At 33.1% G+C, this 18770-nt stretch overlaps 1 protein-coding gene across 2 annotated transcripts in view; it reads right to left on the reverse strand.

Moving 5' to 3' along the window:
• Cd2ap (CD2 associated protein) overlaps positions 1-18770 on the reverse strand; it is a 112096-nt gene that overhangs the window by 60439 nt on the left and 32887 nt on the right. For both annotated transcript variants that reach the window (XM_076858611.2, XM_076858610.2), the window contains exon 2: positions 17354-17514. In XM_076858611.2, the coding sequence (XP_076714726.1) occupies positions 17354-17514 (161 nt within the window). The remainder of the gene's footprint in view (positions 1-17353; positions 17515-18770) is intronic.

Here is an 18770-nt window from a genome sequence, read left to right on the forward strand (position 1 = left end):
TTGAAAATGAATCAGATGTAAACTATGGAAAAAGAGTAAAAAAGATGATACCCCAGTTCCTGACTTGAAACTGCTCAAATGATGTCACCATTCACTAAGAAAAAGTGTATCAAGAAAATGAGAAAAATAAGCCACAAACTGAGAGAAAACACTTTAAAAAATTTTTCTGATAAAGAACTGTTATCCAAAATATACAAACAACTCAACAACAAATTCCTGATTAAAAAATGCATACAAGATTCAAACCAATGGCTCTATAAAAAGACATAAAAAACTATGAAAGGCATATAAATGAATGAATAAGCATATGAAAAGACGCCAAACATCATATGCCTTTTGCAAACAAAACAATGAGATGCCAATACACACCTATAAGAATGGCCAAAATCCAATATATTGACGACATCAAATGACAGCAAGGATAAGAAATAACAGAAACTTTCATTCACTGTTGTGAACTCAAAATGTATAGTTGCTTTGGAAGATAGTTGACAGTTTCTAATCTAATAAACATACTCTTAACTATGCAATACAGCAAATGCATTCTTCATTATTTACCCAAATGAATTGAAAACAGGTCTACACTAAGGATGTTTTTAGCAACTTTGTTCATAACTGCCAAAATTTGGAAATAAACAAGATGTTCTTGAGTAGTGAATGAATAAACAAAACAGTGGTACATACAGACAATGGAACATTAATCAGAGATATAAAGAAATGAGCTACCCAGACATGAAAAGACTTGGACAAACCCTAAACACATACTACTATGTGAAAGAAGCTATTCTGAGAAGACCATATTCTGTAAAATTCCAACTACCTGATGTTCTGAAAAGTGTAGTCCATGGCTGCCACTGGAGGGAAACAGAAATGAATGAGTAGGAACAGGGGATTTTATGAGCAATGAAAACTATTCTGTATATGATTCTACAATGGTAGATACATATCATTATACTATAATATAACAAGAAGAATGAACCCCCACTATGGACTTCAGGTGATAATAATGAGTCAGTGTATGTTTACTGTATGTAAAAAAAAAAAAAAAAAAAAAAAGCAATAATTAGGGAGGCCCACGTATGTGTGGAGTTAGGGAACATTTGAGAATTCTTTGTTGAGTTCTTCTGTAACCTAAAACTACCCTAAAACATAGAGGCTATTAAAAAGAAGAAAAGGAATACAAAAAGAAAGTAGAACAAATGTGAAAGAAGAAAACAAGAAATTTTAAACCAAAACATTTAATTTTTGCTTCAATTTTGTTTCTATCAGAACATATTATATGGGCAGTAAACCTCATAGACACATATCTACACATAAGCACATGAAGAATCCCTGTATTTCCTGTGATATTTCCTCCTTGATTATCTATTTCAGTCAACACACACACAAACACACACACACATACACCCAGTGGAGTCAAGCTTTACTTCTGCCTCTAAGAGACTTTATCTCCAAACTTCTGACCTCTTTTGTGGTTAAAAATTCAACAGATACATCACTAAATGTGAGTTCGAGGATAAAAGAGATTTTGTTTTATTATATTTCCAGTGCCTAGAATAAAGTCTCTAATAAGCACTGAAAGAGTTAATAAATGAACCACTATTTACGAATTGTAAAATCAGAAAGCAATGAGACAGTTGTATGACACTCTGACTCAAAAACGGACCCAACCAAATACAGAATTCTTTATATAAAGGAACCATTTGAAATCAGTAAAGAAAAGATAAATTCTTTATTAAATGATATTTGGAGAAATACCTAGATATATGGAAAAAACTAAGCTGGATCTCTTATACTAAAGTAAATTCCAACTAGTCCAAAGACAGAGTTATACAAAAATAACATAACAGTACTAAGAGAAAATATGAGTGACCATTTCTTCATACCTTAGGAGCAAAAAAAATGATGTTATGACTTCACAAGCATGACAGAAAACAAGAAACAGGAAAGAAAATTTTGACAGCTCTAACTAGAAAGTAAAAAAAAGTTTGTTGTAAAACTATGTCATGTTATAAATGATGCATAACATTTCTGTCAAGGACAGACTACCTATTATGGTAGTCTTCATAAGACCACTATAAGATTATGGCTTCCATATAACAGAGCTAAAAAATCTCTGTTGCCTAGTGACACTGCAGTTAACGTGATATCACAACACATTTCTTATGTGTTTGTGGTAACAAACCAAATGTACTCCCAATCGTATAAAAGTATAGCACATAAAATTATATACAGTATACATATATACACTATACAGTATACATTATATATAGTACATAATTAAGTATAGTACATACACTCAATAATGATGATAAATGGTTACATTAGTAAATTGATTATGCATTTAACATACTATATTTTATCATACTTTTATCATTATTTAGTTTTTAATCAATATTTTAGTGTACCCCTACTGACAAAAAAAAAATTTGTTGTAAAACTATGTCATGTTACACAAGAAACAACCTCACCTCATCAAAACAGTGTCACCTGATAGCATCATTTTTTCTCATGCTTAATTATTAAATGTTAAACTATTATGTTATTTTGTTTGTCATGGCCCTAGGAATAACATGTACCATATAGCCTAATATGTTATAAGCTATACTATCAAGGTTCATATGAGTAAAACTTTTATGATATTTTCACAACAACAAAATAATCAAAAGACAAATTTTTTAGAATGTATCGTCATCATTAAATGACATAATGGTGAATCAAACATTTGGATGGCAAAGATAAACAGTAAAGAAGCTGAAAAAATCACAATATAAAAGTATCAACGGATTTATTATTTCAAGAAATTCTCCATAAATTTAATAAATTATCTTTTTATGAGCAAACTCCATGAGCAGATAATTCCAAAAGGAAATGGAAATAAATAAATGAAGACTGAGAATATAATAAAAATTTTTATGACATTTACCTTTACAAAATTAAAAACTTTAAAAGTACTGTCAGACCTGCTTAAAGGCAAAACTAATCAAAAACTATAATGTGTATGGAATAACAAATCTATTTCCAGGGATTGATCCTATAAAAATAAACTGACAACTACCTTAAGATGAATATTGTATGTATATATGGATTGAGTTTGAGAACATATTGTTTATAATAAACTAAGAGCTTGAAGAGCTATTAATAGGAAACTACTTAAACTAATGATACAATCATCCCTTGATATCTTTGGAGGATTAGTTCTAGAACCAGCATGCCCCCTCCCAGCACACAGAAATCTGCAGATACTCAAGTCCCTTACATAAAATGATATATTTGCCCATAACCTACACACATCTTCCTATGTACTTTAAATGAGCGCTACATTATTTATAATACCTAAAACAATATGACATGGAAGTAGTTGTATTTTATTGCTTAGGGAATAAAGACATGTTGGCTCTCTGGTCTCTCAGACTGAATAAATTTAGTATAGTTCTTTGTATACCTATCTCAACCCTGTACTTTGCTTGTCCATGGGAAGTAAGGACAGAATACCAACAGCCTATGAGCAGCAAAAACCGGCACATTTCTTCAATGAATGTAGTACAGTTTCACACATTTCTCCATCATCTAGCTTGTAGGGTTTCTAATGATTTTGACTTTATATTGCTCAGAACTGTTTGATGCTTATAAACAATGCATATTACTTTTTAATCAGAAAAAGAGTTCTTTTAGTTTAGAAAAAACAGTTAAATGGATAGCAAATTGCGAAAAAATGACTAAGTACAAATCATAGAAGATACACACAGTATTCCACAAGGTACACTGATTCATTCTGATTAGTAGTGTACTCAAGAAAAAGGACTCTGATTTGCAAGTAACACACAATTGGGCATAGTGGCGCACACCTGTAATTCCAGCTAGATGGGAGGCTGGTGCAGGAAGATCCTCCTGGTACAGGAGGATCCCAAGTTCAAAACCTGTGAAGGTTATGAAAAAAAGGGCTTTATGACAGTTTAAAGTGTTCAGTTAACATGTGAGGACTTGTGTTCAATCCCCAGTATCAGAAAAACAAAACAAAACAAAGTAAGACAAAACAAAAAAGTAAGTCATATATCACATATGTTAACTTTAAGGTTTTCAGACTGCACTAAGTATTTTCCAAACTAAAAAAAAACATACAATCTACATAAAGACTGGTAATTAGAACCTCAACATTCCAAAGAGTGCTCATTTTGGCTTCTACTATATGTCTCATAAGCTACCTACATTTTTAAAAATAATATAAAGTTGACAGATGCCTATAATCCCAGCTTCTCAGGAAGCTAAGGCAGGAGGATTAAGTTCAAGACCAGCCTGAGTAACACTGAAAGACCTTGTCTCAAAAAAAAGTATTTTTTTAAAGGGAGCTGGGGTTTTGCTCAATGATAAAGCACCCAAGCACCTCTGGGTTCAATCCCCAGTACAGCAAAAAAGGAAGAAAAAAAAAATTAAGAGAGAGTGAGAGAGGGAGAGACAGAGAGAGAGAGAGAATTTTTTAATATTTATTTTTTTAGTTATCGACGGACACAACATCTTTGTTTGTATGTGGTGCTGAGGATCGAACCCGGGCCGCACACATGCTAGGTGAGCGCACTACCGCTTGAGCCACATCCCCAGCCCAGGAAGAAAATTTTTAAAAAATTTTAATTAATAAGGTCACATCTCTAACAGCTATAGGTGCTTTGCAGTACAGAAGACGAAGCACTTGGCTTGGTGTTCAAATTCTGTTCCTATAGAAAAGTAACTCTACTTTGAACAAACAAGACAAACTATAGTTTCTGAAGACAGATAACCTAGGTACAAATCTTGGTTCTATTCTGTTCACTAGCTATATAAGCTTAGATATCTGTGTTATCTTTAATAAAAATTTACCAAGTGAATATATTAATTCTTTGCTCAAGATCTGGAACCATTCTAGGAACCCTCAATATTTTCAGAGATAACCATATCCATGAATACTAGACATAAGAATTCTTCTGAAGACAAAAGACACAAGACAAGGGGGGAAGCAAATTAATAATATAATGAACACTGAATAGAAAATACAGATTTACAGCCTTGCAAATATATAATGCCAACTAAGATGCTATCATATGCACCAAGTGACCTCAATCAAGACTTTAAGCAAAATCATAAACAGGGCAAGGTTTGTGTTGGGGTCCATCACCTCCTCTTCCAGAACCCCTCCTCCCCAATATCATTCTTTACACTGCTAGATTATATATATATATATATATATATATATATATATACACACACACATACATTCTTACAACCTACATTGCTCCCCAGTTTCTGGACATGCAGTATCCCCAGACTCTCTGGCCATCAACAATAATTTTACTAAGTGCTAGAGTAGTAAAGACTTCCACTGTGCTTCATCCTTCCTCTGTCCTTTTATCTAAACAGCCAATACATAAAATACATTCTACCAATAAAGTATTTTTTTTGCTACTAACTTTACTTACTTTCTAAACTTTGAAAATGGTTCCAGAAAATTCCAATTAAAAAAAAAAAAAGTATCTTCCCTTAGAAAGCAATCATGTATGGACAAAACAAATTCTGAAAAACACTGAATCTCATTCTTAAAACCTCCTGCAAAACATGTAATGTCAACACAAAAGTGGCCAAGAAAATATATGATACAGATAATCTCTATGCAGTATTATGTTGGGCTAGAGATATAGATTAGTTGGTAAAGTGCTTGCCTAGCATGCATAGGCCCTGGGTTCAATCCTCAGCACCATCAAAAAGAAAAAAAAAAAAAAGTATTATGTTGACTAGTAGGAAGTAGCATCCTGGAGGTGAGTGAGAAATATAAGCAAATTGGTGGGGAGGTACAATACAGCTATTCTTCATCTATTAAGGTAATCAAAGATATTTAACTTTGATTGTACTAACCAAAAACAGATAAAAAGATAATCAACAAAACTCACATTATAATATATCTACATAGTAATTCGGTTATCTGATCATGGCTAGTACATTATCATGATTTGAAAACAGAAAGAAATTAACTTGTATTCCACAGAATCCCCCAAAAAACTAAAAACTAGATGAAAAGACAAGAACTTCTTTTTATTTCTCAAATGAAAGAGGTTATTTATTCACCAAATTTCTAACAGAGTAATAGCTCTGCTTAAGCTAATAAAAATCTAAAAATATACTTACATTTAACTTAACAGTCTGCATTTCCAGAAATGTTATATGAACTAGTACCTCCTATTTTACAGAAGCATAATTAGAAGAGATAAAAAATGATATTAAATAAGAAAAATTTAATAAGAAATAAGAAAAAATTATAGGGGGCTTAATTTGGGGGGTTTATTTGGGGGCTGGGGATGTGGCTCAAGCGGTAATGCGCTCGCCTGGCATGCACGAGGTGCTGGGTTCGATCCTCAGCACCACATAAAAATAAAGATGTTGTGTCCACCGAAAACTAAAAAATAAATATTAAAAAAATTTTTTTTCTCTCTCTCTTAAAAAAAATGTTTATTTCATGCATGCCTGCTGTTTTAGTTTGACTGAATTAACTTTAGGCACACATTTTTAAAAGTTAAGTCTAGAAATGACTGATTTAGGATTCTAGCTTAACAAAATGGTCTGCCCCATCCCTAAAGTTATTATTACCATTTGTTGTTGTTTTGCCATGTAAGTGATTATCCATATTAAGGAATGATCCAAAAGTTGATTTTCCTTTTATGATTAAACAGTATAGTCACACACGGTGGGTGGGTGGGTGGGGGGATCCTTTAAGTCCAAAATAAAATGAACAGAAAAAGATGTTCCTTAACATACATATCTTCATATTATATGTATTGATTTCTTGCATATAAATCAGCAAGGAAAACAACAATGGAAAATGTAATAGGGAAGGGCTATTTTGAAAGTTTCTAAACTTCTCTCTCTAAATACGCTTTTCACTGCATAATTGTTGTCTCTACCCTTTGGACAAAGGGACTCCCTATTTAAACTGCCCCTCCTCCATTTGGAAAAGCAAAAGTAGGGAAAGAGGGAGGAGAAAGTTATATAAATTCATTGTCAATGGCATCCTACTCCTTTGCTTTTTCTATCTCAAGAATGTTAATGAGAGCCAAATGAAATATAGAGGGAAAAACACATAAAGAACTCTTCTACCCATGTTCTTTCAGGCATATTTCACTGATTGCAATGGTTTGAAAATACTCCATTATTTTACACTAGTCACGTTTTTCATACTAGCTAATATTAAAAAATGTTATTCACAATTTCAGTTCTAGGATAAAGAGGTTTTACTAAGAACTTCAGGGAATGAAGGCCAGAGTGTTTACAATTTCTTCTGACTGAAAAGACATCAAGACTGCAATAGATCCTCTCTTAAAGATGCTACTCTCCTTGAGATTATACATAACAGTGAAAAGTGGGCAATTAGTGCTGGTCCAAAAAGCAAGAAGAGCAGGAGATATCTCAGAAGCCCAGCTTCTAACACTCAAGCTTTCCTGATGGAACCTAGTTAAATTATTCTACAATAGTAACCAATTTAAAATAACTGAGCAGAAACAAAATTTACTAACTTTTTAAGGGAAAAAGTTTGAATTTAAAACTTTCTAAATTAAATCCCAATCAAATATTATCATGACTTATATACATAAATGTGTTGAATTTCTATTTATGATGTGGAAAAATAGTATGTAAAGGAGAGGAAGGGTACAAATAATTGATTTTAAAAGATTTTCTAGAGAAAACAGTCTTTAAAGCTAGCTATCAAATTTCATTTTACTTTTTTTGTGGTACTGGGGACCTGAAATAAAGTTCACTTTACCACAGAGCTATATACCCAGTCCATTTTTTTGCTTTAATTCTGAGATAGGGTTTTATTAAGTTGCTTTAGCTGTCCTTGAATTTGCAATCCTCCTGCCTCAAATTCCAACCAAGGTCACTGGGATTACAATGTACCACCATGCATAGGGATCTATGCAAATTCCTAATGAGGAAGGAGGCTAGTAAGGGTCTTGAAGAAGAAATGCACTTCTCAGGATAATTTTATGCTTGCTTGAATTTTGGTTCAACATGTATTAATTGTGTGATTTTACCAAATCTAAATCTTTATACATTTTCTCAAGCATTACCTGTATAAATTATTTCTCTAATTCACTGAACACAGTCCATATTGGATTTAGAATATCATCTAAAATAACTTAAGTCACGAAACAAATTATTTTTAGTCAATGATTAAAATTAATGCTTTAAACTGATTTTTCATAAATAATTATATACAACTTTGGCAGTCCATCTATCAATTTTATTTTTTGCCTTTTTAATAAATGTTTGTTTCCTGCTCAAGTAACATGTTCTGCATGAAGGGCAATCAAGCATCTTTTAAAACAAGAACTGTATATACTATACTTAAAGTATACAATATGTTTTGATATATATATGCATAGTGAAACGATTACTTTAGTCAAGCTAATTGATATCTGCTTTTTATAATTTCCAGTTAGTAAGTATACTACATTATCTTCCATTTAATACTCTGATATCTGCAGTTTTTACTCTATTGATCTGTCACCAATTAATAAAAGTAAAATAAATGCTAAATGTTCTCTAATTAAACTGCTATGAAGCTACTTTCCTGAATTGTTCTATTAATTAAAGTCACTCATCTTTTAACACTTAAAAATATAATTAATGTGTATTCAAAAGAACTATTTTCATAAAATAAAAAAAAATTTAAATATAAAAGTCATATATTAATTTCCAACCAAGCAAAAAAAAAAAAAAATCATATATTGTGGGGCACAGTGGCATATGCCTGTAATCCCAGCAGCTCAGGAGATTGAGGCAGGAGGATCACAAATTCAAATCCAGTCTCAGCAATTTAGGGAGGCCTTGTCTCAAAACAAAAAATTTAAAAAAAATTAAAAAAATGTGTGTGGGGATGAAGCTCAGTGGTTGAGTACCTCTGGGGTCAATCATGGGTACCAAAAAAAGCCATATAAAATCAAGGTGTCATTTCCTTCATTAGAATAATATTTGTTCTCATAGAAACAGTAAAATACGAACAAGTTTAAAAACAAAATCAATATTCTTCTAGAAAAATAATATGACAATTTAAAGAAAAAAAATCAACAAGTCCCTCCTAAAGTAGCCATATACATCATCTTATTCCTCATAGTGCTACTTAATTTTTCCTTATAAGTGATTCTTTTAAAAGATTTTAAGTACATATGAAGGTCTGATGTCTACTTTGGCATTTAACATGGATCTAGAAAATAATGGCAGCTAAACATTTTTAATTACAAGTTTTTAAACTGCCTAATTAAAAAAAATAAAAATGCAGAATCAATGATTTATCTTTTTTCCAATAAAAAAGCTAGAAACAGTTTAAAACCAAGAAAATAAATCCAAATTATTTTTATCTCTTTCCTGAAATACGTAAGTGTGAATAATTTTTGTTCCCTTCTTCCTTATTATGTCAAAAATCTAAAATACTTTTCAAAGTCAGGAAGTCTTCAAAAGAAATCAAAATTTCATTTTAAATGTAAAAATATAACAGTAATTCACTTACCAGCACCTGAGACATATTCTGTGATCATATCCACTTATTTTTTAAAGTATCAAAATAAATATAACAAAACTGGTAATATAGCAAACCACACCACCTTGAGAATCAGTACAAACCTCATAAGAAAGTTGCTTCACATTCACAGATTAAACCCCCTTCCAAGCTGGGTGCAATGGGACACATCTGTAATCCCAGCAGCTAGGGAGGCTGAGGCAGGAGGATTGAGAGTTCGAAGCCAGCCTCAGCAACTTAGCAAAGTGCTAAGCAACTCAGTGAGACCCTGTCTCTAAATAAAATACAAAAAAGGACTGGGGATGTGGCTTAGTGGTTAAGTACCCCTGAGTTTAATCCCTGGTACCAAAAAAAAAAAAAAATACACAAATACTCTCTTAATATTCTTTAAGTATATAAAGACTCTGTTAGGGCTGCCATTGGTTGTGGCTCAGTGGCAGAGCACTTGCCTCGCACATGTGTGGCACTGGGTTCAATCCTCAGCACCACATAAAATAAATGAACAAAATAAATATATTGTGTCCATGTATAACTAAAAATTTTTTTAAAAAAAAATCAAAAAAATATTGTTAACCTTCTCTTTTAATATCTTATTTTACTAATATTTTTCTGCTTTCTCTATATCTTTTTATGCTTCAATAATTGTAAATTTAACTACTAAATGCACCTTCTAAAGTATTGTTCCTCCCCAACCTCCTTAAAATATTGTTCCTCCTCAACCTCCTTACATGACTATGTACTCCTTTATATGAAACTCATCAGTTAACAGAATCCACAAACATTTATTAAATGCCTCCAACCAGCCAATTGCTCGGTTAGGTTATATTAAACCTTCTATGTTGCCAGGCATGGTGGCACCTGCCTGTAATCCTAGCAACTCAAGAGGCAGGAGGCCAGCCTCAGCAACTTAGTAAGACCCTGTCTCAAAATAGAAAAATAAAAGGAGTGGGATGAGATTTTCTAGGTTCATTCCCTAGTACAAAAAAAAAAAAAAGAGATTTCCTCTTATAAAAAACTAGAGATGTACTTTACCCTATTCCTTCCACTTAGTTAAAAACTCTAGACATTAAAAATATTTAAAATTAAAAATATAAAACTTAAAAATATAAATATATGAAAAGACTCTGAAATGTAGAGTATAGGAAGTAGAACAGCCAAGAAAACCAGGTTCCAGAATTTGAGGAACAATACAGAAGTGAATTTACTGATTTTATACAATATAGAAGTGAATTTACTGATTTTATAGTTTGCCTATATCCGCAGACCAGGTATTAGAGAAGTTAGTAATCTGGAAATGCCAAGAGGTATAACAATTCTGCTATTGCTAACCTTAGCCAAAGGAGCAGAAAAATAGGTATCCTAGCAAGACAGACAGCTCTGAGATAGTAGCCGTTCTACTGCAGTCAAATGGCACAGGGGGAAAAAAACAAAATTCTAGCCCCATCCCTACCCAAGCTAATATTGAGTAGACTTTCATCCTCACCAGGCTGCAATAGACACCATGACCACCACCATATCTCCATATCCCCAACAAGGTAGTGTCAGAGAAGGCCAAATAGACAGCCAGGACTTTCCAGCACACAAGATAGGAAAAAAAAAAAAAAAAAACTTCTCTCCTGCCCTCCAACCCATCCCAACCAGTAGTGGCCACTCCAGAAACATTAATATGGCACACCTGCCCCTTTAGCCAGGCAAAGCAATGGAGGCTTCTCACCTGGAAGAAGTAAGGAGTCCTCCCCCACAACTGTCAACAGAAACAAAGTTGGGTACTTAACTTTGAGGCAACTCATTTTACTTTTTTTCAACACAAGTTTCCCCTTTAGGAATATAAACCTTTGGTTGATAACCAAGGTTATCAACCACTATTCTCTGTGTACAGGTTTGTACTGAATACTCTAGGCAACTGTAACACAAGGGTGACCATTTGTATGTATGTAAAAGGCACTGTAAAATCCAGGTGCGGTGGTGCACACCTATAATCCCAGTGGCTGGGGAGGCGAAGGCAAGAGGACTGCAAGTTCAAAGTCAGCCTCAGCAACTTAGCAAGGCCCTAAGCAACTTAGTTAAGACCCTATTTCAAAATATTAAAAAAAAAAAAACACACTGGGGTTCTATCTCGGTTAAACTCCCTTGGGTTCAATCCCTGGTACTCCTTCCCCCTACAAACAACCAAACCAAAAAAAAAAAAAAAAACCAGAATTAACATACCAAAGAGCTGTACTAAATGTAAAATCATAGGGAAATAACACTTAATTGTCCATGACTTTCCCCTTAAATCTCAATTCCTCTGTACATAAAAATAATAGAGAGCCAACAATTTGGGAACAAACTTTTGAAACATGCATATCAGATAGAGCACTAATCTCTAGGATATGTAAAGAACTCAAAAAACGTTAACACCAAAAAACAACCCAATCAATTAATGGGCCAAGGACCTGAACAAATACTTCTCAGAAGAAGATACAGTCAATCAACAAATATATTAAAAAAAAAAAAAAAAGTTTGACATTGCTAGCAATTAGAGAAATGCAAATCAAAACCACTCTAAGATTTCATCTCACTCCAGTCAGAATGGCAACTATTAAGAATACAAACAACAATAAGTGTCAGCAAGGATGTCAGGGGGAAAGGTGCACTTTTATGTTGCTGGAGGGACTGCAAAACTGGTGCAGCCAATATGGAAAGCAGTATGGAAAATCCTTGGAAAACTGGGAATGGAACCACCATTTAAGCCAGCTATTCTACTTTTTGGTCTATACTCAAAGGATTCAAAACAGCATACTACAGGAACACAGCCACATCAATGTTTATAGCAGCACAATTCACAATAGCTAAACTGTGGCACCAACCTAGATGCCCTTCAGTAGATGAATAGATAAAGAAAATGTGGTATATATATACAAAACGGAATATTTGGCAATGAAAGAAAATAAAACCATAGCATTTGCAGGTAAATGGATGGCGTTGGAGAAAATAATGTTAAGTGAAGTTAGACAATTACAAAAAAACAAATGCTGAATGTTTTCTCTGATTTAACGATGCTGATTCATAATGTGGTGGTGGGAGGGGGCATAGGAGGATTAGATGAAAGGGGAGGGAGGGGAGCATGGGGGGGTAGAAAAGACAGTGGAATGAGATAAACATCATTACCCTAAGTACATGTATGAAGACACAAATGGTGTGACTCTATTTTACGTACAACCAGAGATATAAAAAATTGTGCTCTATATGTGTAATATGAATTGTATTCTATCATATATAACAAAATTTTAAAAAGAAAAAGAAAAAACAGCCTCACTGTCCATTCTGTTTTCAACTTTAAAAATTAACTTTTAGCAAATACATAAAAACATAAAAATTAGACAATTACCAAGGTAATAGGTAATGTTTCAATGTGTGTATACATTGTATGTTTAAATCAGATTAAACATATCTCCTAAAACATGTATTAAGTTTAATGGAAAAAACTTTCAAAATCGTGGCAGCTTTTTGAAATGCATATTAACTATAGTCTACTATAATAGAACACCAAAATCTCCTGTTCCTAACTGAAACTTAAATCCACTGAAGATCCCTTCCCCATTCCTCCCTACTTTCTAATCTCCCTGCTTCTGGTAACCGCTATTATATTCTCGACTTCTATGAGATCAACATTTTTAGATTTCACATATGAGTGAGATCATACAGTACTTATTAAGTACCTGGATTACTTCAATTTATATAGTAATCTATAATTCTATCCATGTTGTCACAAATGATAGCATTTCATTCTTTTTTGTGGCTAAATAATAATCCATTGAGCATAGACACCACACTTCCTTCATTTGTCAGTTAATGGATACTAAGGTTGACTCCATTTCTTGGCTATGTTGAAAAATACTCTAATGAAAACGGGAATGTGCCAGGTACGGTGGCGCAGGCCTATAAGCTCAGCAGCTCAGGAGAATGGGGCAGAAGTTCAAAGTCATCCTCAGCATCTTATTGAGGACCTAAGCAATTCAGTGAGACTCTTGTCTCTAAATAAAATTTTATATAAAAAAGAACTAGGGATGTGGTTCAGTAGTTAAGTGCCCCTGGATTCAATCTTAAGAACAGAGAGAGAGACTGAGAGAGAGAGAGAGAAAGAGAGAGGGAGGGAGGAAGGGAGGGAATGTGGACATCTCTTTAACACACTAATTTTACTTATTCTGGATACATACCCAGTGGTGGGATTGCTAGTAGTTCTATTTTTAACTTTTTGAGTAATCTCCATATTGTTTGGCTATAGAAATTTATACTCCCACCTACATCCTTGCCATCACTTGTTATCTTGGTCTTATTGATAACAACCTTGATTTGTATATCTGTGCTGATTAGTGATACTGAGCATTTTTTTCAAATAGCTGACTATCTATTATGACTTCTTTTGAGAAATGTCTATTTTTTAAATCAGATTACTGATATCTTCTCTATATTAACACTCTTTTCTATATATATTAACACTTTTTGTTCCAATATCACTACCTTATTCTAAACATTCTAGGATCTTCTCTTAACCTTAGGCAATAAAATAAAGAAAACATCGACTTCATTACATAGCACTAATGATGAAGACTTCATAAATATCAATTAATGCATGTATCTGGTACAGTAGACATTACTAGTGCTCACCTAGTGTTTCTAATTCTACTGTCATTCTGGACACATAATAAGATCATATTTTCTTGCCCCTCTTGATGGAACAAGACCAAAGACTATACCATTGCTCCGGCCAATGAAATACAAAGAAAATTAATACACCACTTCCACAGGGAAGCACTTAAAATTGGAATCTAATTCTTCATGTTATCTTGCCCTACTTTATCAAAGAAGTACAACTTGATAAGAAATTTCCATAAGATTGAAGTAGCTCCAGGAGGTTGTGCTAACACATGAAAAGCTGCCCAGAGTTTTGGCTAGCTATATCACAAAAAAACAGCATGAAAAGATCATACTCTCATTCTATTATTCCACCACTGTCATTTTATATTATTATTCCACATGTGGTACTAATTTTAGTATCACAATATAAACTCACCTATTCTGATTCTAATTTCCTCAACTTGTATAATAAAAACTTGTTTTTGAGGAGAATTTCTAGGAGTGGGGATAGTAGAAGGCCATAAATGAAACATTCTACAAAGTTATCTACAAACAACTGTGCAGTTCAAACCCTGATTCTTTTTGTACTTATATTATTTTGACTTTTTTTTCACATATTTCTATTCCATCTTTAGTGTTTGATATCTCCTTACGTCATGTGCCTTTCTGAAAGAAATTTAAATTTTGTAATTTTAATATTTTTCAACTACATTGGTGCTACTGAAGAATTTCATATCACTTTGTCCTTACATCCGCAAAAGCATAAAGGATATCACAAAATGATCATATTTCTCTAATAACCAGCACATAGCAAAAATACATTTCTCATTTTTAAAAAAATCTGACATTTGCCTATAATAAAGCTAACTACTACTAAGTCCTTACCAGTGTGACTTTGGGCAAATTATAGAACTTTGGAACCTCAGCACTAAAAATGTAAAATGTAACAATAATTGAAACTCAGAAGATGGACAATAATTTAGACTGCTCAAGTAGTCATACATAAAGGATTATTCAGGAGCTATTAAAAATGTATAAAAATCCATTAAGTGGGAAGGTTAGCTGGTGAACACTCAATGTAGACAAGAGCAGAGGTGAGTGGCAAGATTTAAAAGTTTCACAATGCCAAGACTGTAACTTTGAAGAAAATGCCCAGGTACAATGATCTCTTAGAAAGATATGATAAGAAAGGCAGACAAACAGCTGGATGGGTGGGTTATGCTAAATGAACCCCAAGCACCCAAGCTGAGAATCTTGCCTTTTCTTGATAAAATGTGAATTCTACAATCTTTATTACTGTTCTTCTTACTTAAAAACTATTTTAACGACACTTTTCCCTATCCTATCATGCTCTACTAATCACTATGAGCTAACTAGTGATATAAAACCCATTGCAGCAGAAATAATTACATTACATATCCATATCAAAACCACAAATATTAAGAAAAGTTGCACATCAACAATAATTATATAAATATCTAAATCACATAAAATATTACTTGTTTGTGTACAGGCAATAGGTATAAAACCATAAACTGGATGGATATATAATACAATTTCAGAATACAGGTGTTTCTAAAGAGGAAAGTAATGAGAAATCAACTTTATCTGTAATGTTCTCTTTATTACAAAGTAACACTGAAGCAAAAATGACAAAAATAATAATATTCCATACATTAAGTTCATGGATCCTTGTCCTATACTTATTGTGAAATACCTTTAAAATTAGAAGAAAAACTAACATTGCAAAAGGGCAATGAATTGGACATGTTCATCATAAAACAAAATTTTGGGAGGGGATGAAGGGTACTGGGAATTGAACTCGGGGGCACTTAATCAACTGAGCCACATCCCCAGCCCTATTTTGTATTCGATTTAGAGACAGGGTCTCACTGAATTGCTTAGCACTTCACCATTGCTGAGGCTGGCTGTGAACTTGTGATCCTCCTACCTTACCCTCCAAACTGTTGGGATTACAACTGTATGCTACTGCACCCAGCACAAATCAAATTTATAGTATTTAAAATTTTTCACAATAGGCCACAAAAATGATTTGACCTTTCCTTTCATCTTCTAAGCCAAATATGATTATCACTGTTCTTCAGTAAAACTACCTGAAATAATAGGGAGACTAGTTCTACTGTCCACAATTATATATTTATAAAATAACACATGCATTTAGGAAAGTTTAAAGTGGGTAGTAAATTATAATTTAAGGCTTTCTCCTTAATCTTATTTATTTTGTTGTTGTTGTTGTTGTTGTTAAGATGCTGGATGTCATTAGCTATCCAACAGTAGACAAATCATTTAACTTTCATTCTGAATGTAACCATATTTAAAATGAGATTATTATCTTCCCTACATCACAAGACTACTATAGGCTAAATGAGAATGTGTATAGCAAAGCTACTTAATAAATTACAAAGTGCCACCCAGATACAAATTATTATTTATTTTTTAAAAATACATAGTGTTACAATTTGGATCTGAAATGTTCTTCAAAAGCTCATGTGCTCAAAGCTTGGTTCCCCAATGCAGCAGTGTTCACAAGTGGGGCCTGTGGACATGAATAGATCAAAAAGACTCTAACCTCATCAATAAATTAATACATTGATGAATTCACAGTTTTTTAATAGGCTATTGGGAGGTGGCAGAAACTTTAGGAGATGGGGACTAGCTGAATAAAGTAGGTTACTGGGGGCATGCTCTTGGAGGGTTATAGTTTGTCCCCACCCCTTCTTCTGATTGCTTCCTGACCACCATGAGCTGAGCAGCTTTGCTCCACTGCATACTCCCTACCATGATGCTCTGCCTCAATAAAGACCTAAAAGCAATGGAGTCAACCAATCATAAATTGAAACCTCTCAAACCATGAGCTAAAATAAATCTTTCCTCCTTTAAGTTGATTTTCTCAGGTATTTTATCACAGTGAAATAAGGCTGACTCACACAGGTATACACAAACCTACAAACATATACAAGCACATAAACACATATATATATACAGTGTTATTATCCAGCAGGTCACTAAAGCAATAATAAAATCCATTATAGAAGTATCTAATCCTCTATTTTCTTAAATTCTACAGTAAAAATTGATTGAAAACATTTTCATTTTAGGTATTATTTTAAGTATCTAACATTGAAAATAAAATTCTATGAAGCAACAGCTTGAAATTTAAATGAGAATACTTACCTTAACAAAATTATCAGGAAACATTCCTCTTCTCCCATTTAGTTCTCCTTCTAGCCATCCTTCCTCCTGTAGTTTTTTCACATTTCTGATGATTTCCCCAACTCGAATAGTTAATTCATCATCATGCACAGCATCATAATCATACTCCACAATATAGTCAACTAAAAAAGGGGAGGGAAAAAAAGAAATGTCTAAAATCTAATTCACAAAATACTATAAATAATATTAACAAATTAAAACTATTTAAATCTGATTACCAACATTAGTTAACACAACATAAACATCATCATGACCTGTCTTAATGATTTCAATATCTGACTATATCAACAAATTTATTATCTTAGTACAGAACACAGTACAGCTTTTAAGTGAGAGCCTCAAAAGAAATAAAACATGTAACTCATTCCATTACGTTCTTAAAATCAGATGTACACTCTTTGTGGCAGAGAGACTCTATAGTGGTCCCCTGGTTACCACCCCCATCCCATATTCACATCATTTTGTAATTCCTTCTCCTTGAGTGGGAATGTGACCTGTGACTGACTTCTATCCAATAGAATATGACAAAAATGATGGACTACATGTGATTAAGAAAAATTGTAATGCCCATCTTGCTAGGAGTCTCTTTCCCTTCTAGCTTTGAAAATATACACTGCTACAGTTTGTACACTGGCCCATGGAGAAGGCCACAAGCAAGTAATGAGGGGAGGCCTCTGGCTGAGTTCCTCAATCCAACAATGAACAGTAATTGAGGAAGTCAGCAATCACATGAACTTAGAAACAGATCTTTCCCCACTAGAGCCCCAGATGAGAAGCCAACCCTAATCAATACCTTCAGTACAGATTTATAAAAGATCCAACTAAACAAGCCCATACTCAAAAACCACAGAAACAATAAATATATATTGTTCTGAACTATTAAATTTGTATTGATACCACTATAGAAAAAAAAGAAAATGAAAATACCCTAAAACAAAGATTAATAAGTTATCTATTTTTCATTCTTTAAGAATGAGATTTGGGATTATAACACACCACATACGTATATCATTAATATTTTATACGGCTCAATGTTTTTTAAAAAGGGAATAACAGATTTTCTATTCCAGATGGCAGATTAGCCATACTCCATTAATATGTTTTCCTAAAAAATAATAAGAAAATAATAAAATATATTTATACAGCTATAACCAAAAAACTAAGGAAAGGAAGTATAAAAACACATTACTTGTCAAACCAACCATCATTCCTGTACTATCTGTCCCTTTCCTTTTGCTCTCACAGAAACTAAACTAGATTTATATTCTGAAACACAGTACTTTTATAAGTCAAGCTTCTCTAAGTCACAGGAAGTTAAATTTTAACTAGCCTAAGCCAGCATTTCTCTGAAGTATGATCATGTCATCTGGAGAACCAT

The sequence above is a fragment of the Callospermophilus lateralis genome, chromosome 6 (genome assembly GCF_048772815.1).
Source record: "Callospermophilus lateralis isolate mCalLat2 chromosome 6, mCalLat2.hap1, whole genome shotgun sequence".
NCBI classification, from domain to species: domain Eukaryota; kingdom Metazoa; phylum Chordata; class Mammalia; order Rodentia; family Sciuridae; genus Callospermophilus; species Callospermophilus lateralis.